General features: G+C 32.4%; 1 protein-coding gene across 5 annotated transcripts in view; it reads right to left on the bottom strand.

The window, feature by feature from the left end:
• Positions 744-26,619, bottom strand: part of ADGRL2 (adhesion G protein-coupled receptor L2) — a 312,045-nt gene continuing 286,169 nt past the window's right edge. The window contains exons 12-22 of one of the 5 annotated variants that reach the window (XM_013962705.2): positions 26,170-26,375; positions 24,915-25,088; positions 23,781-23,990; positions 22,698-22,918; positions 21,315-21,381; positions 13,256-13,347; positions 11,273-11,441; positions 8,552-8,680; positions 7,904-8,000; positions 6,103-6,231; positions 744-2,783 (exon numbers count right to left, since the gene is read on the bottom strand). In XM_013962705.2, the coding sequence (XP_013818159.1) occupies positions 2,029-2,783; positions 6,103-6,231; positions 7,904-8,000; positions 8,552-8,680; positions 11,273-11,441; positions 13,256-13,347; positions 21,315-21,381; positions 22,698-22,918; positions 23,781-23,990; positions 24,915-25,088; positions 26,170-26,375 (2,249 nt within the window). In that variant the 3' untranslated portion in view covers positions 744-2,028. Of the gene's footprint in view, positions 2,784-5,783; positions 5,866-6,102; positions 6,232-7,903; positions 8,001-8,551; positions 8,681-11,272; positions 11,442-13,255; positions 13,348-21,314; positions 21,382-22,697; positions 22,919-23,780; positions 23,991-24,914; positions 25,089-26,169; positions 26,376-26,619 lie in introns of all 5 variants that reach the window. The other 4 variants (XM_005678190.3, XM_018045667.1, XM_005678182.3 and 1 more) reach the window with 4 other exon arrangements.

The raw sequence follows: 26,619 nt of genomic DNA, 5'->3' as shown, positions 1-26,619 counted from the left end.
CAACATGTTAGGAATTAACCATATGTGAATACACTGCTCCACTGTGACCCTACTAAATACTGATAATATTTTATTATATAGTATCTACCTTACTACATTCACATTTAAATAAGTATACTTTAAAATGTTTTTCTTATTACTCTTTTTAAATAGGCATGACTAAGCGTGTCCACATGAAATAAAGTGATTTCCAACTTGGTGGAAGCACTTGAGAGAACCAATAAGCTTTAGAAGAATTTGGTATAAATGCTGATGATGTAGATAGGAAAAATCTATTTGATGAGATTCAATTATATGATTTTTGAACCCCTCCATGATAAAAAACATTATCATCCATAGCTGCCTATAGCAATGCTTATAATCTTCAAACTTTAAAAGTACGTTTTAGAATTTTCTTCTCAATACTGCTGAAAAGTTTTTTTTTTTTTTAAAGATTTGGAGAATTTCCAATGCATCTTTTTTCATTTTTACTTGTTTTGGCTCTGTTGCAATGCAACAAACCTAAGTACTTTCAGTACTTCCCTACTGAAACCTATCTGCCAGATTTTGTGCTTTGGTAATTGGCAATTAGAATACAAATATCTTCTTTTCAGCATATAGAGCCATCAGGCAGCTGAAGTGTATTCTTTTGCATATTCGTGGGTTATACTGTGAAAGGACCTAGTATACCCAAGGTGAGCTGGGTGGCAAAGTATTCATATATTAAAGCCAATTATATGTCATACATAAAAGGGCACATTAGCTACTTGAAAAAATTCACATTTATTTACTGTCAAACCGTGTTAAACTTTACACTGGATATTAGTGATGGGCTCATTATTAACAGGTTTACACAAAGGGATGAAAAGAAAGGCAGAATTTTGCTGAAACAATTTACATTTCATTAGAACTTTATCATAAAATAAATTAATTACTAAATATAGGCAGAAGGAATATGGAAGAGTAATATTTATGTTTTATTTCATTTTTTAAAAAAGAATAGGCACCTTTTGTTCACTAGAAAGTTTGTGAGAAGTGCCCAGTGCCCTCGCTGACCCCTGTTCAAAACAAACAGAGGGGTGACACACAACCTTTTCTAGATTTCCCCACATTTGTGCAAGGCATGGCATAACTGGCTTCAGAGAGTTTTTCCCCCATAAAACACGCTCTTTTGGCAATAAGAAATTTAAATGTAAGAATAAGGACTAACATGTCAAAGCAGAACACTGTATACAGTGGAAAATAAGTGAAAATGGGTAGAACTTACCATGACAAAGTGTAAGAAAAAACATTTCATAACATATGTGCAACCAAGAGCTTTTCACAATATTTTCTTCAAACTCTTTAAAATTATTTTTAATGACAATTCTATTTCAGTTGGACACAAATGTATTTATTTTACCCTAGCAATAGAACAAAATATAATTTCTTTAGCCATTTTTGAAGAGTTCATTGTACAGTTGAGGAAACATATGAAATAAGGCCTGTGGCTTGATTGCTAGTGGTTAAACATGTTTTCAATCTTTGCCTTAATGTAAAAGGTTTGCAGTCAACTGCAAACTGCTGCAGAATATCTCTCCTGCTTTTCCAAGTCTTGTCAGGAACAGTAAGGTACAGTAAATTTGTCCCACAGGATTTTAAAGCCTACGCCTTGTATATAATACAATGCAGGCCTACAAAAATGGTGCAGCCATATTTACAAATTTAGTTCACAAACTGCTGCAGTAAAATGGCTGGGAAGTTCTGTTTTGCTTGTGTCACAATTTCTCTAAACAGCAGCAGAATCTTAAAATACCTGGTTGGCATCTCTTTTCTCTGTAACAAATAATTCATTTTAGTATACTCTGTGTATATACAAAGTTTTTTTATGTTTTATAAAAATTCACAGAACTGCAAGGTTCAGTCATCTTTTTTTTTTTTTTACACTGGAGAACCACAGGTCAACAGGGCCATCGCTTCAAGCGGAGTTTGAGGGAGCTGCATAGGGCCAATGGAGTCTGTCTGTATTCACTACTTGCATGTGGCCTCTGGAATTCCTTAGTGGCACTATTAGAGACTTGTCACCAGCTGCATTTGTCCTTCTCTGACGTCTCCTTCTGGAATACACCCTTCTTTGTTAATGGGGATTATGTAACCATCGCTATTGCCCCTGCTGATCTGGTAGCACATCTGAAGCTGGTGGCCAGCTCCAAGGTTTGGCATGCTCTTATAGTAGATGTCCTCGTTCTCACTCCTCCGGGATGGAGACAGGTCTTCTTCCATGTCGGGGCTGCTCTCCTGATAGGGAGAGTCCCTAAGGTTGGGCATGCTTGTGTACAGAGAGTCTCTGTTGGGGGACTGGAGATGGTCCTCGGCCTCGGCTGTCAGCTGGGATACGTAGCTGTCAGTCCCCTCGGGCTTCGCTTTCTTCTGGGGTTGGTACAGAAGGGAGTGAGTCCTCTGAGGGATGAGTGGGGCCTCAAGTTCTTTGTGATGGAGCTCCAGTCCAGGATTGTCACCATGCATTAGAGATGAAGCATCTGCCACAATAGCATCATCTTCGCTGCTGCTCCCTCCAATCACAGGCTTGACTGGTAGTGTGAGCTCGAGGTTGTGAGCCTTGCTGCTGCCCCGTAGGTTGTTGTGCACTAATTCTGAAATGATCATCTTCTCAAAAGCGGTATCATTCAGACTTAGTCCACAGTCCACAACCTGCACGCTGTCATTATAGTCCCCCTTGCGCAGTGAGTAGCTGTTGTTAAAATTACCATTTAGCGGTAGAGTATCCATGGCACTTGTATCCCTGGCATTGTTCAGTGAATGTCCTGAAACAGAAAAGGGAGGGGTCCCATTACTGTCTCTGTTCCTGATGAGAGGATCGTTACTTCTTTAGAACAAAACTTTTTAATGTCGTTCAGGACAAAGTTGTATTCGAAAGCTAACACTTGGAAAGTGTCAGGCTTTCCCGCGTTCCCAACTGTAAACAGTTGCAACCCCTTAGATAACAGGAACAAGTGTGAAAAAATAATACTGTTTTCTGGGGAGGGAAGAGGGCATACAGAATGTTGATTTAACAATTTTGAGGAGACAGTATTTATCAATTGATTTTTGGTCAAATCTCTGACACTCTTACAAAGAAGACTTCACTCCATGCCCTTGCATAGTTAATGCAAAGCAATTCATTAGTGACATTTACATTTTAAAGTACAAGACTATGGTTTATAAAAATAAAATTAACAGAATTTGTCCTAAACAACACTAAATTAAAAGGGAATAAGTCACATACAAAAACTGAAGGCAAATGTACAACATAAACCCACAAAACTGGCAAGCAACTCTTTAAACAACATTCTAACATTTCCTTTTTCTGGAGATGAAGTAAAAAAAAAATAATGAAAAAATGGACAGACACAAAGATTTCATGTTAAACAAAGATAGCCATCTCTCACACTGACTGGACCAGGGGCCCACAAGCACCATCCAACAACACGATAGACAGCAGGTGGAATGACTCACTTTGGACAACTCACATCATGTCTGTCTGCTCAGGCTATCTGGCCTAAGAGTAGCTGATATACAAAAAAAAGTAAAATGATTTATTGTAACATGATGAAGAATTTCTAAGCTTCTCAGCAACTTAGTCAGAGCAAGGGTTCAACAAATTAGATTACCAGCAATAGCAGCCTTTTGCTTTTTCATTGAATATCTCTTATGATTTTGAACTTTTGTTTTGGTACTAATACTCTAATAGCAATGGCCCCAGGCTTCTAATGGTCAAAGTTTGCCTGCAGCCCTGCAGTCTGCATCAGTCACAGTGACAGCTTCTAATGAACCAGCAGAATCTACTATACGAGACTGGCCCACAGACACCATGGGCATGGAGGTTAAACGCAGAAATGTTAGGAGATTTCTTAAATATGGGTCACAGAAATTAAACCAAGAATAAGTATTAACTGTGGAATGGGAAAAGGGTGTCAGCCTTGGCTAATATATTTTTATCTCTAAAGGAATGAAAGATTGGATACATCTGTTGAAGATATGAAAAGAGGTTTAGGAGGAAAAAAAATATGATAACATGCTCTCTTTGTATTTTTCTAGACACATAAACATGTAAACTAAGACATCACAGTGCTTCTCAGGCAGATGAAAAAAAAAGTTTAAGAGAAAATTAAATGGTCTGTACCATGGAAAGTTAGGTTATTCATTCTCAAAATCCTAGAGAAAAAAATCACTTGTCTACAGATAGGTCTGAAAAAAAAAAAAGAATGAAATGTTATTGAAATGAAACTGACCACTGTGAGGCTGCTGCATTGTATGCAAGGCTTGGAGGAGTTTAGGAAAAAAAAATAATTCTTGGAAAAAATAGGAAATTTCCCTTTTTAGTGCTCACTCCACATATAAAGCTGCAGATTATCCTAGAAAACTCATTGTCATGACCAATAAATAACTCATAATTATTCAATTATCATTAGCAGAAAATAAGAAAATAGGAGGGATCATATGGTTGACTCATGCTATTTTAAAAATTCTGATCCAACTTCTACATTTGAAAAATTGACAATTTGGTTTGTATTATGCTCCGTGGCACATATAACAAAATGAAGTAATGACAGTTCTTTGCAAGGCTTCCTTCAGCCTGGTTGACATGATTCACTAGCTTTATAAATTCATATATGTGCCACAAATTTTAGAAGATCTATTACTAGGAAACATCTGATGTTTTAAATTACAGTGACACAGGGATCGGTTACTAGCATTTGTTTCCTCCATAGAGGTATGATCTTGTCATTTTTCTTTCTTTGTATTGTTGTTTAATAAATATAGGAATATATACTGGATAATCCAAAAAGTGTTTTCTATGATATACTGCAGATCTAAGCACATCTTTGGCTGGTTTTGAAGAGGCAACTTTTTCTGCCCAAGTTCAGGTAATTCACTGGAAGACTTTCCACAGCCTGTAGCAAGATTACTGTGGGAATGCAGAAATGATAAGTCAATTATTCAGCATTCGGGTTGACAGTACCTCAGGCTTTAAGAAGCAAATTATTTCAGCATTGCATGTACTTAAGTATGAACAGCATTTGCTACAGACCTCTATTACTGACAAAAGGCAGTACATGTAAATGTACTGTTTGAATTTGGAAACATGTGAGTTGCAAATTGTGAACCACTTGCCCGCTGAGTCTACTTCATGACTGCTACTTATGTTTTAATTGTGCCGGTTAAAAATCATGCTGAAAAAATTTACATTTGATAGGCAAAGTTAAGTTTTACTCCCATACTTGTCTCTCTGTAGGTTGCTAGAGGAAAGCATAAGGAAAGTAAGAAAAACAAGAGAATGAAAAGAGAAGCTGCAGTTACGTTAAAGAAGAATTTCAAGAAAAAAATGGAAACGAAGTTCTGTGTTTAATTTAGTGACAAATATCAATTACAAATAAAGATTTTATGCTAATAGTAATTATGTAATAACTTTCACCAAAATCTTGCAAATTCTGTTAATATTAAATATATTTTTAAAATTAATAAGCTATTAGAAAACATAATAAAATACAGGATAGGTTAGTGACAATCTCTCCTCCTCCCCCCAAAATAACTACAGATAGAAACTAACTAATATTAACTTTATTCTCAAAGTTTTTTAAGAAAAAAAGAAAAACTACCATAAAGCTGCACTATACTATAGTTTGGTTAGATTGATAATGCTGGATGCAGTTTTCTATACCTAGGCATCCAAATTATCTTTATTAGCTAAGTCATGCCAGAAACAAACTCTCTCAGCAAGCTTTAGAGTCAACTGAATAGTATATATTACATAGATAGGATACCTCTAAATGATATAAATCTTGAAGATGGGCTCTCGGACCATGTGATGTCAGTCCTGTAATAATATATTAAGATTTATGCCACCTGTGTCAAAAACATGGATAATTATTTGTAAATACTATCACGACTGAATTTTTACTATACTATAATATAGTGCAGTTTTAGAAGCCTGGCATGGGCAATACCATAATTCTTTTTAACTGAGAAATTAAGGATATAATAATAAATATATGGCAACTTGAGTATTCTAGAAAAAGGGTAAAGATCAGAGCTCTGTTTAGCAGCAAAGAAAGGTAGTTGTATTCGTAAGTATAAGCACACCTGGTGAGTTAAACACAGGAGCTGAAGGGGCATTACATACAACTGTTTCAGCGAGCAATGTGTTATAGGGGTTGTTAGTGCCGTGGGGTCGAAGAAGAGGGTTTGTTAGTAGGTAATTGCCAGTCATTCCTAAAGCAAAGAAACAGAAAAAAATACATCAGTTCTCTTGTTTTAGTGTTACAGTTGCAGTAAAGTACTTTTTGTATTCATCAAGGGTAGTGGATAAGTTGGCAAAGGAAAATCTGCTGAAATTCTCTGACTGTATTTGAACTACTAATTTGAAGGAGAAAGGGGAGAGGAAAGTTAAATTTCAGTAATTCACAGGTGCTTTGTAAGTCCCTCAAGTAAACACCTGCTGAGGATGACATTTACTAATTTATACAAAATCACTGTTAAACAAAAATGGCAATTAAATGCACAGAGATCAACATTATGTTTCGAGATGTTACTGCTTAATATTAAAAACCTAACCACTGAAGCCCAGAAGAGGGAATCTCAGACTTTCAGGATTTACAGGTGTGGGATTATCCCTCATGAAAACATCTGTGTTAATACCAACTTTGACACAAGCAGGAGGAAAAACAACTTTCACAAACACGTAAAAAGTATGACGCATTGCACCAAGCTTCTCTTAGTAAAGGCAAGAGCACACATGCTGAGGGGAAAAAAAGAGACTGCGTACAATGAATTATTAGACCATTCACCGATTCTATGTAACAAGACTTTTCCTTCTATGATCTTATTTGCCAGGTTTCAAAAATGAATCATTGAATAATTCATTTCCTTTTTGATAGTCATCTTAACAGAATTAGGTAAAATATCAGAGCAATGGAATAAACACACATTTCACTCATTCTAATTGACAAATTACAAACCTTTCAATACTTATCAAACATATGTTTTGCATAGCTAATGTAATTTAGCTAAAAATATTTGAAAATTCAAGTTGGTTTTGATGCCATACATATGCTTTTTTCATTTTAAAACAATCTCATCAGAACAATGCCAACAATGAAAAACATCTTTAATATTTCATTGTGAAAAAATATATTACATTATAACAGTACATCAAAACTGAAACTACTTGATAAATTACCTCTCTAAGAAAATATAAAATATGATTTTTTTCATAATATACTGAAATTTACTAAGCTTGTACTCAGGAATATGTGTCTGTAGATGCACTTGTGTCCTTATCTTGCCAAGTTATTTTATTTGCCATATTAATTTAAGTTAGAATTATACTAATGTGATAAGGGTATAATTGTAGACACATTAAAAATAACAATTCAAATGCAAAAATTACTTCATAAGTTCTCATATATTTTAATTACTTATGAAGAGTTACTATGTTTTTAACATTTACTTTTTGAAAGAAACATAAAAACAGAAGAATTTTACAAATAAGATTTTTTACTACAAAACTGGCACTGTTTAATGTGAGCAGTAGTTATTCTATTTTTTAAGAAGAAAATTTTCATAAATGTACATTTAGAAAGGAATAATTTGTATCCCTAGGAACATATTTTAATCTGTGGCAAAGTATGTTCTCAAAAATTACGTTTTCCAGCCTTACTCTATTAATGTGGAGTTTGAAATTCTACTTTTTGCATTACATTATTGAATAGAAAGAATTTATATGTACTTTAATAAAGGATAAAAGATGACTCAACAGGTTTAAGAAAGAGCTTATGATATAAACTCATTTGAGAGAAAAAGTCAGTGTTTCCTCTAGAATTATTGTAAATTGGCAAAAGGCACAAAATTTATATAGTAAACTCAAATTTTCCTAGTAACTGACCTTGATTAAGTGTTGAAGTGCTATTGATGTCACCTGAGATAAAAGAAGATTCAGATTGTTTTCTCACAGTGTCATTCCACATCCTTCTTATACGACTCTATTAACATAAAATAGCAAGACACATGTTATGTTAGCTTTCCGAAGCTTACCTTACATTAAAGAAACACAAAGATTTACCTTAAACAATCTGTGCAGGATTATCTTTTGACTTAAAAAAAAAAAAAGTGTATTGATTCTGTTCTTAAACTAAGGAAGTCTATACTGCTGTGTTTCTTCTTTATTAAGGAATATTTAATCTTTTAATTTTAAAGAAATTTTCAGTTATCGTCTTTGTTTAAAGTGGAGATGATGGTCGACTAACAAATGTTTATTGAATGCTCCCTGAGTCCTGTATTACGCGAGCTTAGGATATCAAACTATTGTGACGTACTTCTTAAAGAAGTGTACCTCTCGAGAAAGGATGTTTATACCTAAAGAAACATCTTGCAGAAATACTTAAGAAGATATTAAAACCAAAAAACTAAGAAGGCAAGTATCTGCTACCTAGATATTATACTGAGAAGACAATTAGTGCATCTGAACAGAACATGTCTCAGAAGGCATTCTATAAAGAAGGTTAATTAAAGATGCTGTCAAAGTCTTTGTTACCTGTGTGCCAGAGGAATAGCGAGCACTGGTTCTGGTGGTGGATGCCTTCACTGAGCTGTGGGGACTCTCAGTCGGGAGGCCGCCGCAGCAATATGAATGTCTGAAGCACTTGCCATATTCTTTTCGTACCTGCATGGAATAACCGCAAGACCAAGGGATTAATATAAACATACCTGCTCCTCTTGCTCTCTAATTAAATGAGCAGAGGAGATGAAAAGTTCCACTAACCCTTTTCTGTGGAGATTACAAAATCAAATTCAATTGAATTGGTAATCGGAAAAACAGCTCTGTCCACTAGACAGTCCAGTAGGACTTTAAAGTGTGATATAATATGTAGAAATATGCTTTCTACCTTGTTATTATAGTGCAAATGTTATTAATTAATACAATGGTAATATTTTAAAAGCCTTATTCTAGCAATAGCCTTAGTCAACCCAATTTTCTATCTCATGCCAAGAAAATAGGATAAAAATTTAGTATTTTCCTTGCTTAATTACATTTAACCACTTGTAATTCAGTCATTTAAGTTTCATATGCTTTATGTCCTCTTAGGTAGGTCAATACACAAACTTCTTTAACTGGATTGCACAGTGTTGTGGGTAACTTCTTTATAATGAAAGGCTACATTGGCACAAGAATAAAGAGGAAATAATGTCCTTTGATACATATGCCATTAATTAGGATGGAATGTTTTCTTCATTTTCTGATGTGTCTAGCTCTAACACTTAGTGTAGAGAGTCTAAGATGCTCATTCACTTCATTAGCACATAAGGGAACTACTTATGCAATTTCCATTCACATTAATGAGTTACCCACGTAATTTCCCTTTCCCCTTGAAGCTTGGATATATGAATAGATACAAAAGTTCTTAGGCCTAAATGAAAGATTACACTTTAAAAAGTGGAGTCCAAGCAATGGTAAATAATAGGGCCCCAATTAGGTCATCAAGAATTGGGAGGAGTGGGGGATATTTCTGGATTCTATGCAGCTGTATTTTGGCATACAAATATGCTTCATGTAGCTGAGAGCCAGACTTTGAAATTATAAGAAGGAAGGATGAAAGGCTGCACATGAAATTATTTTTTTCTAGTAGGTTTCAAAAAACACTCCCCTGACAACTTTCCACACCCCTTCCCTGCAGATCATAGTTCCATGAACACTATCACTGCAAAGACAAAAACTCTTGACACTTATTACTTGGGAAATTAGAGAATTAAAGTCACTAATGACCTTTTAAATCTAAGTGCACTTGCATTTTCATTATCTTAGCTTTATTTAATTATAGCTATTAGAACAAATAACAATGTGGTTGAACTTTCAAAGTATTTCCTTTGTCTAAATATACACTCAAGCAGTTAGAACCATGATTTTAACTAAATCATCTTATATTATGTTCTAACAACTCATCATGGCAATATCCAATACAACGTATCCAAGACTAAGTAGAACTTGTTCAAATGAAGTGTAACACAATAACTTAAAGAGATAATTATTAATTAACAAGCACAGCAAAATTTCTGCAAAATTAATACATAAACCCTATGAGGAAATAATGACAATATCATTCTTTTTCTAAGTTTACACTTTATCAAAAACATCTGACAGAAGTTATGAATATGTGATCATCTGCATGTATATAACCTGCTCATGTATGTAGAAAATATATAAAAGCCAAAGTAATTACAAGGTCATACCTGTATAATGTTTAGCAAGTTAAAGTTCAGTGTTATTAAATAAGACATGATACATCAAAAATTTTTGCACTTTTAATAGCTATCAACTGCTCTGAAATGCTATATAACCGAGACAATGGCAATCACAATGGTATTTTATCCAAATAATACCCTCTGGTGCTGGTTTTGCCTAATGCCTATATTGCTATGAATGTATATTATCTGTCAGTATTGCACATTCCACTGTCATTATCTCAAAATTATAGCTTATTCAGAACTGATGGAAGTAACAACACTATCATCTTGTCAGGACTGAAAACTTAATAGTTTTCACTTTCACAATTCTATTTCTCTGTTCAATTTAGTGACCAACTAATAATAACAGAATAAAAAGACTACATTAGATATGCAGATGGGGAAAGGATGATACCTAGTGAAAGCCATGGAAATTTTAAACTTAAATGGTAGCTAGTTTATTCTATTAGGTTTACATCTTACAATAGATTAAAATTTTTCACCTGCAACTTTAATTTCTGAATCACTTTTGAGGATTCCACTTAAAATTGAATCAGGACAAAATAGTAAGATGTGAAATATGAAATTATTGGGTTTTAAATTCTTTTAAAATTACTCAAAAGGCAACACTAATATTCATATTTATATATCTTATGCTTTTAAAATTTACACTATTTAACCTTATACTCAATTTTTATTTTGAACTACTGCATTCCTTATATTGAGAAAGAACAAGATTATTTTAATTTTTCTTTATCTTGTATACTCTCTGCACAAAGCATTTTTGTATCCGTCAAAGAAAAAATCTTACAAGTATCTAGTTTATAATATTGCCCAATTGAGATTCAAGAGATGACTGGTGTTGACATATTTTATATGTGAAGCCTGAACCTCCTGACTTGCATTACAATTAATTTATGAGTAAAATATAATGCTATTAATAATATGCCAGTGGTAACTTAAAATCTCTATTAAATGTATTATTTTCAAATCAAAGAACAAGTAAGCAGAGCCTCCAAGTGTTTTCACTTACTTTCTTTTGGAGAGCACAGTGAAAGATGAAAATGAACACTCCCTGGAAAGCATTAAAGATGGTGAAGAGATATGCCATCACAATAGTCTCCTCATTAATAAAAAGCAACCCAAATGACCAGGTTAGGCCAAGAAGACATAGAAGAGCAAATGCGCCAAGCACCCAAGACCTGAAAAAAATAAAGTGAATTTTATTAACAGATTCAATGAGTGAACAACACATATCACACTTAAATATTAGCATATCATTAGTAGCAGTTGACTTTCTCTATGTTCATATTCAAATTCAACAGCATTTTGGCTTTAACCTTTCATTGATTAAAGAAAGAACAATAGCATTTAGTACTGCAGTCTCCAGTGAAAACAGCAACAGCAGGTATGACCTTTTCTTATTCAGAATAAGTAAGTATGAAAACTATATTAAAATACAAGGTATAAATTAACCCCCATGACTTTATTGTCTTTTATGTGCATTGTGATAAAAGAAATTAAGGAGTCCTTAATTAGTTTACTCCTGTATTTTTATTCCTGTGGTGCACTCATGACACTGAATAATGTGATACACACAGAAAGGTTAAATGGCAGATAATCACTTAACACCTGAACTTCAGATTCTAGGAAACTAATCTTAAGTGAACCTAAGGTTTTATAACTAAAGCATGAAGAAGCCTAGCTGAAATGGGACAAAAACATGAGAACAACTTCAAAATAAAATAATTTTGGAGAGATTTCATCATGAATAGCTTAAGGAGAAAAGAACTGTAGAAAACTAGGACGGAATGAGAGGATTTAAAGTCAGTGCATTCCATGTCTAACTAATGATCTTACTTGATAAATGGCTTATTATCTTCATAGCTAGAAAGCATTATAAGCAGAAAAGAGAAACAAAATTATTAGACAGAATTAAAATAGAAAGTAATAAGAAAGCATTTATATATTTTATAAAATTAGTCAAAATTAAGAAAGTCAAAATGCAGAGGCAAGCAATTAAAAAATAAAGGCATATTATAGTTTAAAATACTCTAGCAAATAAGATATTCCAAAATAATTATAAAAATTAAGGGCAATTCATGATATTGACGGATTTGTAAAAATATAAGTCATGCCATAAATTTGTTAATGTAGGATTCTACCTTACCCAGGTAAGTCCGTATTATAGTAGCCATCACAAACACGGTAATTACTGGTGTAGATGAGAAGACAGAAAGAGGAAAAGGAAGAAAAGAGAGAGATGCTAAAGATTAGCTCTCTCTCTGACCATGCAACATGCAATGAAGCTGACACTAACCTATCTAAAACATCTAATAAAAAAAATTACCTTTACTATAAGATCTGCCATTTTTAACATTTAAAATATTTTCTACACCCCCTTGTAACCAACTTGAACAATATCGCCTCAGATTTTAAATTAACTCATATTTTAAAATATAACTGAAAATGCTATCAACTTTTTTCAACAGCTATTGATTTTTTCTCATTAGATAGCACTTTTCCCATTGATATTTCCGTTTTTTCAACCCTGAATTAAAGTAAACATTTATTTAATTATCATGAAAGCAACAGATAATCTCCAAGTTAACAATAGTAATGGAGAAAATTCTCTTAGGAAAACAGGATTAGAAGTAGAAACTGCTCAGAATCCTTAAATCAAAAAGTCATTTAACAAAACAAACTTAATATAATCATATCAGTCATGCAAACAGGAACATCGTTTTGAACTGCATTTTAAATTTAAATGGGATTGCTAGTTTATGGAATTTCCATTAAGGTACTAAAACAGTTTTTTGGCTCTAGATGATGACAGAAATTATTATCTAATTTCTGACCAATGTCTGTGACATGGTTACAGTGAGGTTCAACCTTGATCAGTAAAATTTCATTCTGAATAATTTCTACAGTTGAAAGATGGTATTCATGAATTTGCTGTGGGGAATATCTTTCACTCAGTTTGTCAAGCACTAAAATTAAAATACAAAATACTTACTTAATGTTTTCCAACCTGCTAGAATCTGGTTTTAATGTGTTCGAGTGCTTCACCATTTTGCATAATGTGATCACCAGAAAAATAATATTTAGCTGTTACAACAAGGAAAGAAAGAATTAGATAACTATGAGAAAAAGTTAAATACATCATTACAATATACTTAATGGGTTAATGCAGTTAAATATCAGTAACATGAGTACATGGTAGAAACTGACTCAATTTTAGTTTACTTATCATTACTTATGCAATGATCAAGTTGAGTCTACATGAAAAATTTTCTGGCCATGTATGACTGATTTTTTAATAGATCATTTGACATGAAATTGCAGCCTCATTAAATAAGTATCATGTGGTGATGAGTAAATAAATTAGAAAGCCTAGTGTCTTTAGCTAGAGGTATGCCAGGGCCTACAAACCATCTAATGAAAATATGAAGTGAGTTCTTTAGAAGGCACATTTATATTATGCAGTTTATAATGGAAATATCTCTGAATTTGGGATCCTAAATCTTAGTTGAGAGTCTAGTTCTTGATTTTGACTGATTAAATGAGGAAAATAACATTTGAACAATCCTTTTGTAAGGTAACGGTTAAGGATCAAATGAGATAACATATGGAATATGGTCCCTGGTTATATAAACTAAGATAGACTTTTAAAAAATATAAATGTATTTGCTATTTTAGTGTTAAAGGACATCATTTCTTTTTTCTTGATGTCTCTACACTGAATGGAAGTAGGTAAATTCTAAAGAAAGGCTGTTTCGAGTCCTTCTAAACACTCAGTTCTGCAACAAATACTAACTAGGGAAGATGGAACCTGACATGGAAGAACAGTCTGGGGAATCAACTTGAATGAACTTTGGAAGAAAAAGGGGTGTGTTTTGACTGAGAAGAGTTAGGGATATATAATTTGCATTTGCTTCTATGGAAGCCTGGCAGAATCTACATGGAGTGAAGGCAGTTCCATTTTTATGCTCCAAAAATAAAACTATGTTAAATTGCTATTGGATTTTTTTTGACCTTTTATTTACTTCAGAATACTACTTTAAAAAAGACAAAATGAAGTTATTTTGTGAGCACTGTGACTAAGTGCAAGCACAAATGGTATATTTAGAAATATGTAAAGACAAAAGCAATTCCTTAGTGGTAAATAATCCACATAACTTTGTTACAGTAACAATTTTTACTGAGTCACAAAACCATCTGATAAAATGATAAGACTGTTTTACTCACACATCACTACTTCCGATTTTATAATTAGGAAAAATTATGTAAGGCAATAAAGAAAATTTCCAAGTCCTTCCTAATAAATTTAGGAACAGAGCAAAAGCTTTAATCTAAGCTGCATATCAGTCATTTTGTCTACTGTGCCTTGTTATTTCTCTTAGATGTAGAATTTCCTCTTAAGGACTAAAATCAGGTTAATGGGAATAATTTGCAAGTGCTGGCAGATTGCATTCCATTGTTTGATGCTAATTACTTGAGGACAAAAGAAGCTCTTTGCTTAAAAAAGCACTTAAAAATTAATTTCTTAAAATATTGGTCTAGAGAAAAAGTAAATAATTTGGTAAAAAAAAATTTCCAGCTTTGTATTCTGGAGGTTATAAAGTCCAGTTAGTCATATATAAATAAAAGCTTACATTTTCAGGGATATTACAGTATCATGCATTTCATTAAACTAATATTTATTGACCTTACTGCTCTACACAAGAATGTGCTTATTGTACTGTGGGTAAGACACAATTTTTTGCCTTTGAGAAATTAGGGAGATCATTCTGATAGTACAATAAATATTTAATTTGGTTTTTAAAGAATCATGGTACAATTTACCTCTATAATTTTTGTAAAGGCAAAATCAGCAATGTTTTTATTTTTTATTTTATGTAACAGTAAGCTTTAACCAGGACAATTTAGGAATGATAGAAAACAAGTACTCTACATATCCTAAAAACAAACAAACCAAAACCCATTTAAGAAACATCAACAGATTACAACTCCGAGGTAAGAATGGCTGCCTTAACAGCTTCAAAGTTAAAATCATTTAAACGTTTTGACCCTTCTTTTTGAAGGTCCTGATGAAACCATTTATTTATTACAAACGTCCAGACTCAGGGTTGCCCCTCCACTCTAACACTTTTTCTTAAATAATTTTCCAAAGCACAAAGGGCAACAGTTTGGAGCTAATTATTTTCTAAGCATATTAATTATCCCCTCAGAAATAAAACAGTAGTACATTTAAGGAAAGAAAAGATATTATCCACTGTCATGTCAAAACTACTAATACAAGGAAAGAAAAGAATGTGAATGTGAAAAAATATGGATGTATCAAGTATTATGCCATAAAAAGAAAATGAGTAGAAAATGTGATATTGTGGGGGTGAATCCATCCAAACATATTTTTCAATGAAAAAAAAAAAGGCAAAAAAATCATTTATTTAAGAACTACCTCATTTACTAATAAAATTGAAATAAAAATGAAGTGTACCTATGTAAAAATAGAGCTTAAGTATAAAACAAAGACATTTTTTTCTTGTTAAGATAGAACTAAACAATTTGGAAATGCCACAGAAAACATATTTCCTTTAGTATATGTGCTGCCGAAGCGAGCACAACATATTTCCTTTAATCCTTAAAAAACATCTCTCCTTCTTTTCCCCTTACCCTGCTGAGGGTTTCTTAATGTTCAGTGTTTCTTCCTAGCTGCAAACATGCACAAGACATAAAGTTCAGACAATATAGAAAATTACAGGGAAAAAGAAACAGCACCAAAAACCTATAATCCTATTTCAGAAGTGTGTGAATGCTAAGTTGTTTCAGTTGTGTCCACCTCTGTGAGACCCTATGGACTGTAGCCCACCAGGCTCCTCGGTCTATGGGATTCTCCAAACAAGAATATTGGAGTGGATTGCCATGCCCTCCTCCAGGGGATCTTCCTGACCCAAAGATTGAACCTGCATCTCTTAGGTCTCCTGCACTGGCAGCTGGGTTCTTTACCACTAGTGCCACGTGGGAGACCCATTGAATTAATTATTTTACAAATTTGTGATGTTGAATATATCACCAAAGACTACTTAGCTGCTATTAATATAGTGCCAATGCTGAGATTCAATATACTATCTTCTAGCTCCATGGCCCAATCTTGTCAATAAAATAAACCAGTTTATTCTGGTTGAGAAAATTAGGAATCTCTAGCAAAACAAAGATAACCTATACAAAGAGTTTTGTAAATTTTTTAAAAAGGTTCCACTTCTCTATAGAGTAATCTAATTTATAAATCAATAAGAGATGATAAATGAAATACATAAAATCCTGTATGAATGACATAAGGTGTGCTCTTCAAATGATTCCCACTTGATGGACTTGCCTTAATAACCAATTCTCCATTCCCTTTGCAAAACACAACAATCCATAATCAGCAAATGGCTAAAATGCCCACACACTATTCCTACTAGCCAAACTGTACATTGAATAGTTAGTTTTGTTTTCTTAAACCTGATTGTGCTAGTTATATGCACACACACATAAATATTACACAAACCAATAAAATCCTAGTGGGGAAAAAAGCTGTTGTTTCTAACTTATTTAAAATTGCTTCCAAAAGGTGTTTTTAAAGTGAGTCTATTTAAAAAAGAAAATCTAAAATCCTAGAAAAATAATCATAAAACCACAGTAGAATTCTTGTATCAGATTCTTTCACAAGTGCCTATGAATTCTCCAATTTACAGAAACTGAAAATAAAAATTTAGCCAAGGCACTAGCAGTCAGATTGCTAAGAAATTAAGTTAAATCTGACACTAATTTAGTCTTTGAATTATGATTATACACAATTAATGAGACAATGGTATCTTTAATAGGATATATCATTATTTTAAGACAAATTATGAAAAAAGACATGCAAGACTTATTGTAAATCATAAAAGTAAAAATGCTAAGTGTGAAATATTTTTCAACACATTAAAAATCACTAATATATATTATTTCTGAAAAAATATGTCTCCTGTCTAAGAATTGAACATTTTAATACATTATCACCAAAATACATGATTGAAATATTTTCTGAAATTAAAAAAAATATTTACTGAAGTATAAACAAATTTTTTAAATTTTGGTTTAAAGTTCTCGTATTTTCTCCAGTGTCTAACTGCAAATGCTAATTTTTAGTGTCATTGATAAAAATTGTTCCTATGATCTTTCTCAAGAGGCAATGCATTCAAATAAGTCATAATTTTGTATAATAAGACATTCCAATAGATTTTTTTTCTTTTCTACTCTTGTTCTTTTAAAATATAACTACGCGAATCAAAATAAGAAACAGAGCGGCAAAAAGAAACATCTTTGACAAAATCTATTGTTTAAAATAGTCACTTGAAGACCGATAACCTTAGTTTCAAATGACATACCGAGTGTTTTTGTCTTAGCATTTTCCCTATGACATAAATGCTCTTTCCAGCCATATACCTTTGTGCCTTTAATTTTTCTGTTTAGAGTAAGTGATTTCTTTCTCCTCGCTTTTTTCTTTCTGATTTATTTTCCTGCCTTTCGTATGCATTTAACAAATGAAATCACAACCATCAGTGAGGATTTCTCCACTGGAACGCAGGCAAAAAGGATGAGAAGAATTGTCTTCACCATCCAACCACTATTCTTAACCCTTCAAGTCCAATGAAATCATTTTTTGACCTCATGTTCTTTTCCTTTCCAACATAAATGCTACTAAATTTAAACACAGTATTTTGGGATAAGTTGAAAGGTGTTATGCATCAGTGAGAAACGAAAAAGATGGAGTTACAGCTATGTACATAAAGATTTGTCTATAGCTGGTATATATGTCGCTAATCATTCATGTAGAAGCCTCTAGTAAGTACAAAGTAAAAGAGTTGTGTTACATGTTTTATGTTAATTCAGTAGCTTAAATGTCCATAATGAAGATTAAGTTTGGAGATGAAGCAACTCATCCAGGAATTAATCAGATTTTAATTCTGTTCCCTCTATGTGCGTGTACACAGGTAAATAGATAGGTATCTCTTAATAGAATTCTATGTGAAAGAGTGAAAGCAAATTGAAAAGAATTTCAGCTAAAAAGTGTTAAATCACTAAACAGGGCATTTTCTCTTCTAATAATAAATAATACTCTCCTCCCTATCCCCCCAAAATATTTCATAAATTACTGCTGAAACACTCTGCCAGTGTAATTTGCTGATAAAATGCATCACTACTTGATACGGCCTAGCTAATTCTCACTCACATTAATGATCATGAAAATACAAAGAAGTTTAAAAAAAGAAAAAGGTACCATAGATTACAGAAGTGCACGGTTTGTTTTATAGCCATCCACCTGCTCAACTGAATCATATCCGTCTGAGCTTAGCAGCTTAAAATTCATTCCACAGCTTGCAGTGCTGACATGGATATGATAAGACAGAAGAACAGAAACACCACTCTGAAGTAACCTAACTGAACTGCACATGTTCTGACCCTTTTTGTCCTCCCTAGAGCTTTTGCTACCTAGCAAATGCAACTCTAAAACTGCACTTGTATCTCCAGATCTTTGCTGTTAGCCAAGCAGAAACCTATTTCTCCCTGGGACTAGCAGCCAGAGAGGTGTTCTCAGAGGAAGACTTCTAAATGAGTGTGTGAGCTGAACTCTTACTGAACTGAATTAATTATTAATGATGCAGATGGAGCTGTCCAAATGATAAGAACAGCTCCTGACGTGTCATGATCCAAGCTTTCATTAAACTATTTCAGGCATACTAATGGTTTCCCACTGCTCATTACTTACAAGCACTTTTCTCATAGATATAATAACTCTAGTGCCTGTAGGCAAGACATCCTATAGAAATACAGAAGTAGGGAATTTTATCTCCTATAACATGTTTTTTTTTTTCCTTCATTGAAAATGATTAAAAATGTACACTTATTTAATACTACTAAAGTTACATGATTTCAATTCAGAAAGCTGGAAATACAAAACTATGCTTTCTAGGAATATCAATAGGTAATTTTTGTTACTCCTTAAAAGGGTAATATACAATATAATTTATTTTGTGTAATTTGCTAAACTGTGTCTGAACTGATTTTCTAATGACCTATATCACCATAAGGATATATATATATATATATAAATACATTAATACTAAACAAACATGTGCTGAAAAATCATGTAATCTCACTTTAGGTTACATTTGAGATAATGTTTTACACTTCAATACAATTCTTTGTCTTTCTATGTTGGGACGATTAGAGGGCAAAGCAATTGAAGGAGAATTACTCCAAGGATCTGTACTGTGATTGCAACCTGCTGTTTTGTTTTGTTTTTTAAGTTGAAAACACTGTTCCCCAAAGCCCTTCACATCTCAATATAAATGATTTGGTAGAAGATAATAAGGACAAGGCTATAAAATAATAGTAGGCTCTCACTATACATGGGCAACATAATAAAACATCCTTTACTTCTTTTCTTGCTGGAAGCTGAGGATAAATGAACATCCTTTTGCTAAGTGAAAGGTTTTTTAACATTCTAAAGTCAGTATTTATCTTCTGATATTAAAAAAAAAGAAAAAGAAAGAAAAAACTGCAGTAAGACAGACATATAGATCAAATATCCCTATAATGGTCTTTACAATTTTCAAGGTATCAATGCTTGGCCAGTAGTTCAGGGAAAAAAGAAGCTTGTGTCTTTGAGAACCATACCTTTTCAACTCAGCTGTTTGTCATTTAAATCAAGATAGGCTCAAGGCTGTGTTAAGCAAACCAAGAACAAACACTGGGGCAATCATCTCGATTGAATAACTCTGATGAGAAATCAACTTCCCAAGGAACACTTGGGAGTGTTTTACTGGTGTGCTTCCTACAGGCATTCATCTCAAATTTTCATTTTACTTTTATAAGTAACTATATAAAATAATTCATTTTAATGACAAAAGTATATACACTTGAGAGAGTTTTAAGTGTCCTTGAACTACTAAAATTTTTTCTTAATTTTATTAAAATACTAGTAACTATAATTATAATACTACTAACCATAGGAAATATCTTAATAAGCTTACTGTGTCACTTTTTTTATAGAAAAAAACAATCTTCATAGAAATAAAAAGACATAGGTGATATATAAAGTTGATTATGCTTCATTTACAATCTTACAATAGTCAGAAATCATTATTTGTAACAGCATGATGTTAAAACTGAGTGAACAGCTTTTAAATGCTGAAATCCAAATATTTTAGCTTTTATAAAAATTTCAACTATATTTCAAATATTTTATTAGTGATAATTTAAGTAAAGAAACCTTAATGTCTTCTACTTAAGTTGTATTAAGTTTATTTTAAAACAAAATTTCTTAGAAACTAATATGTGCATTTGGTATTTTAAGTCTCAGAAAAATAATTTTATTTCTAATGAATTTAAAATTTATTTAATATTATTTTATTACTCTAAGCTTAAAAAAAATGTTTCGTCCCTTAAAAATAATCTGGGTGTGGAATTTATTTAAAAGTACTAAATTACTATGTAGAAATTATGATAATAAACATTAACCTAATTTTCTTTTCCTTCTATAAAACACTTATTTAATGCATAAATGCTATACAGGCTTGGTGCAGAGCTAATACTATAGATTCTAAAGACATAACTACCTAAACTAAACCTCTTAGTAAAAACTCCACTAGTCAAAAACAGAATATGCTACACATATTATCCCTTTCTAATTCTCAAACTACTTTCAAATCATACAATCTTAACATGGCTTTTATATATACACTTACATATATACATATATTAGATTATGACATCACATTTCTGCAAACTAAATTACAAATGAGGATAAAAGTACTTCTTAAAAGAAAAAGGGTTTTCAGAAATAGTACTAATTAGCACATATATAAACTCTCAATAACTGTATCATAGGTAAAACATACTACATTATTTTATTTTGTAAGCTAGACATGTTGATAAAATCTTTGCATGTATAGACAAATAAACAGTAAAACAAATTATCCCTACTTCCATTGTACAGCTAAAAAGGCAAGAATAAAAAGGAAAGCAAAGCAGAGTCTGCTTACCAGAATAATGAAGGTAACAGGTCCAATGAAACTCCATATAAAATAGTTATCAACATGAAGCCAGCAACTATTATGAAAAGAAAAGAACATTAAGTGGATCCTCAAATCACAAGTAAGACAGAATTTTAAATATCTAATAAGCAAAACTATCTTTAGAGTTGCCCTTGAAAATTAATTTATCATGGACAAGAACAATTTTAATAATTGAGTTGGCTCTGACTTAAAGAGTAGTAATTATTTACCTCAAACTACTGTTCTTCATTTCAGGTTTTAAATTTGATAAAGACATACGTAATTGTGTTGGGAAAACAATAACTCCCACCCCAATCCTGAAATGTTAAAACCTCTAATTTTACTAAGAAAAACTTGAAACTCAGCATTCCAAATTGTCTCATTGTTCTAAAGTTCTTATCTTCAAAATTTGCCTTTCGGATCTACATCTGAGTTAAAATGTTTCACCCTATGGCACACAAAGGATAAAAAAAATAATAATAAGTGTTCAGATGTAATGTGTGTTGTAAAACAGTATATCACAAATATAACCCCTCAATTGGGAATGGATGAATACTAGGGGAAAAAAAATCCAAGCACAGAATTCATACATCATTAGAGTAAATGATGCATAAACTTATTAAGACAGATTTTACTTAGTAGTTCATTCTTCATATAACATTGAATCCCCAACGAATTTCTTTTGTCTTTCATCATCTGTGTAGTCAAAAAGCTTTTTTTAGTCCAAAGAATCTTTATATAACTAATTTTATCAAAGGAAAAAATAAACAGAATTGGAAGGCAAATTCATGCCTCTAGCAAACAAAATCCTTAGAAACATGGCTATGTCTACCTTCTGTCACTTTCCATAAATATCTGTATTTTTTTTATAAATGAATGACAGTCACTTATTTTAATCCTTTCAAACTGCCTGATAAAATATTATCAAAGTAAAACATATGGGATGGAATGTGGTACTGTCACAATTCAAAACGAGAGTTAGCTAGAGGGTCGGCTGCACAAAGAGAGCTAATGAAGCATTAGCTTAAAAACTGAGTAGTTAAACCTGTCAGATGCTTTAAGTTCACAAGAATTTTTTGCTTAATATCTTTCTAAGGCTAAAAAGTTATTTACTTTTTCAATTTGTTTCAGGTCAATCTTTTGTGTTAAAAAGAAAGTCCATAATTTAGAATCTGCCTCACCAGAGTACAAATCCTCTGAACCTAGAAAATTACAAAAGACTTGATTGTAATTTGTGCACGGCATGCCCATTCTCTTACCAATAAAGCTTTCAGATGCTATTTTAGTCTGTCAGGGACCCTCACTGACAGCTAACAGGCTTTAAAAAAATTATTCACTTGAAAAACACTCAGGTCACTTGCAATTACTTACGCTTTTTCTGTTCCATAGCTCTTATAGTCAATAGCAGCTGAAACTCCAACCACTGTGGCAGGAAACAAGTAACCAGCAACATAGTAGTATTTCTTTCTTGAATATTCACTTTCAAAGACTTCAACTAACATTAGATAGAGCTGTACACCTTCTAGACACATCCAAGCAAAAGCAGCCAAAAAGAAAAAGTGTAATAGTCCTGCAAATATTGGGCATGCAATCTGTAAAGAAGCAAAAAACCAAAAGGGAACATGTGAATATAAATAGCCCACTCCAAAACTGTACAGTTTTCACTGATAGTGTCTTTAAGATACATTATTAAATGATTGCTTTTTAAAGAACTTTTAATAAGTGAAAATACTGCTAAATATGACTCAATGCTTATGAAGTGTAATGCTAGGTGTGCTAAAAATATCATCACTATAAGACATTTATATTTTTAGTAAAACTAAACGCAAATAAGAAAACATTAATTTCTCTTCTAGAATTACATATTTTAAAATCTGAATATTCTATTTGTAGATAATATGTTTTAAAAATCTTTAGAAAAACTGTTTCCAAAAACATAAGTTCTATTTTTTTCTATTACAGAATTTTAAAAATTTTGCTTTAATGGTAAATATACTAGCTCTAATTAGTTAACATCATTTTCCTGTCATATGTGGAGCATTCTCAAATTCATTCTATAGTGTAAAGCATTAACTAAGTTATCTTTCTTACACTGAGACCTCATGATAAAGAATAAATTGCTCAGATTATGAGGAAATAATCACTGGTCAGAATGACTAAACAAAATGAAAATTTAACATTATCTTTTCATTTTGGTGTCCCCAGCATTCTTCTACTCAAATTACATGTTTTATTAGAACCCAGAAAAATGCAACTGTACCTTAATATAAGAAATGAATTAACCCACAATATTTCTTAATGATTGGGTTGTCTTTTATTACAAATTATCCTTTAGTATTACCATGTCAACTATATTAAGTTATAAGGTCAAATATTAATAGCAGCATATGCGGATAACTTGTTATAATAATAATTTTCAGAGATCCAAGGTCAACAAATGGAAGGGGTACTTACCGTGTATTTTGTCTTATCAATGCCTATTAGGAAAATAAATTCAGCAATAAAAAGGTTGATACAAAGGTTCTTGTGAATGGTATTACGGTCACTCTGTAGACCACGGAAAAAGCAGAAAGTGAAGATGCAGATAGCCAGACAAACAAGGGAAATGACAATTCCCACCCAGGTGATGACTGTAAGGAGTAATTCGTGAACTCCATCTTTGTACTGAAAATAAAAAAAATAAATATGAGGGACTTTAGTATTCCTATGTTACATTAAATAAATATAAAAGTTACACATGTGAGAGTTCATCTTTTAAATCTAAACTCTGAATATTCATATGTGTTCAAATGGGGCTCAATGCTAAAACAAATTTTTTTCCATCATGTAATAGTTCAATATTATCTTATTGATTTTTATATTCAAAGAATGATCTATGAAAGTAGAAGATTCTACTTAGAAAATGACCGAAATTATTACTTAAATAAACACAGAAAACATTTTATAATAAAGACTACTTATTTAAAAATAATTGGCATTTTACTGAATTTCCAGACTAACAACTCAAATTTTAAATTTTAATTTTCTCCTTGAGATTTTATATACCAAGAGTTAAGTACATAGTAGATCTGAGAGTTTTCATGCTGTAGTTCTTAAAATATTTTTATCTTCTGGCTATTGTTCTCTTAATCAGAAGAAGAAATGAATTCTAAAATACCCCAGAAATCTTTCTGATCTTTTGAAATCTGCAGTCTTACAGAGTGTGCAAAGTGCTTGGCAACTTATAGAAAAGTTTTGAAATGAGATTCAAACATTTAAGATGGGGAGGGCATGTTACTATTTAGAACCCTCTGTCTCTTTTATATAATCTATTGTTGCTGTTAGCTTTTTAAATCCCTGATGCCTCTGCTTAACACCTGACCTCAGGAGAAAAACTTAGAACAAGTCTATTCAGTACATGATTTTGAGAAGTAACAATACAGTGTCGAAACTGCCTAAAATATATGGACGGTGTAGAAACAATTAGAAATCCACATTACTTTGTTTGCTTTTTAGTTACGATAAGCACCCAAAGAAGGGACAATTACACAAGCTGTTTTGAATCTCTGAGGTTTTCCTCTGCTACTAATTAGAAGTGCAAATACTTACTGCAATTTCCCTGTGGGCCATGAGAATTGCAAAATTGGTTAGGTGGCTGCATGCACACGTCGTACGAGTTTTATTAGTGTCAACCAGCTTGCAGCCCTGGGTAGACCAATATCCCATCATAGTTCTCTCTGAGTAGTTCCAGAAGGAGCAGTTTGCATTGAAATAATTGTCAGGCTGGGAAATAAAATGACAAGATAAAATTAGGATTTTATACTCTAAGATGGCAATAGCAATTGTTTAATATGTGTAAAAGGTAATTTAGATTAAACTTTGTATGTTTCGGACTATAAAGTTTTTCATCAGCAAAATTGTAGACTATGTTATACAAGGCAGATACCTAACCTAAAAGGGGCTTTATAGTCCGAAACACTCTAAAGTATACTCTAAATTACCAAAGACCCATTTTACACAATCACAATTTCCATCTTCTGATTTTATATACTGATGGTAATCAGAATCATTTTTTCTTTTCTGACAAAAATTGCTCTGATAAATTCTATAAGGGCCAAGTGTTAAAAAATCCATCCTGTTTTCGGCCCCTTTTTGTTCTAAGGGACACAACAGAGATGACTCAAATCCTATAGTTAGTATGTCAAGGTACTAAAGAGAGTTAAGCAAACTACAGAAAATATGAGAAGAAAATAGCCACACAAATGTATTGTTCTTTGCCAATTCTGGAGATTTACATGGCTATCTATGCCCACTTATTCACTCTACTATAACTACAGCCAAATTCTGCAGACAATCTTCCAACACAGTGCAATTATTTAACTACTAACTTGCATTCTAAGGGATAGCAGAGGAATCACATCTCTTCAATTCTATATTGTTAAAAACACAATGCTTGATAATGATTCTGTTAATATGATCAGTAAAACAAACCAAAAAGATCTGCCACACGAAAAAGGCAGAGTCCTAGAACTCTGTTATCATGCTGGTAAGGTAAGAGTTAATTTTCATTCTAAAACAAATTACAGGCATTTACATTTTCCTGTTGATTACTGAATTAGCTTTCATTAAGAATACACTTAAATTCTAATAATCACTGAACCAGGCTCATTTAATTTTATGTTCGCAGACTTAAATAAACTTGTGTCTCTGACCTGTCCAACATTTGAAATTCAAATAGACAGTCTTTTCTTTCCTCTCTGCCACTTCTCCATTCCCCTTGTTTCAATCCACAGCATGTCAGTTTTGCTTTCCTTCCTCACTGGTTTTATAACCTTCCACTACTTCATTAGCATACATAACTTACATCAATGTGTGGTAGGGTAAAAAGCACAGGATCTGTCAAGTATACTCGGCTGGATTCTTTATTGATTGAAACTGAAATGACGTGAGAATTCACTGCAATGGTGCTATTTCGACCAATAAAGTCAGCACCCAGTTTTATGGTTGCGTTTTCGGTACTAAGGAACTGTCCCAGACTCCGGTAAATGATGAACACCAACTTTGCAAGACCTAGGAAGGTAAAAACAGTCATATGTCTTTAAAGAAAATATGCTTATGAATAAGATAAGACACAGTAATAACAAAATAAAATCCTTATGAAATCTTTATTCAGATTAAGTTTACTGGGAAAGAGTAGATGTTATTTTAAATCTGCTTTTAAATGTTAAGCCGTATTTGTTATGTTAAGAGTCAAATACTCAGCACTTTAGAATTAACAGGTTTAACTGAACAAAAAAACCTATCAATTTTTAAA

Source organism: Capra hircus, chromosome 3 (assembly GCF_001704415.2).
Source record: "Capra hircus breed San Clemente chromosome 3, ASM170441v1, whole genome shotgun sequence".
Taxonomy (NCBI): Eukaryota; Metazoa; Chordata; class Mammalia; order Artiodactyla; family Bovidae; genus Capra; species Capra hircus.
This window is presented reverse-complemented; position numbering and strand designations above follow the sequence as displayed.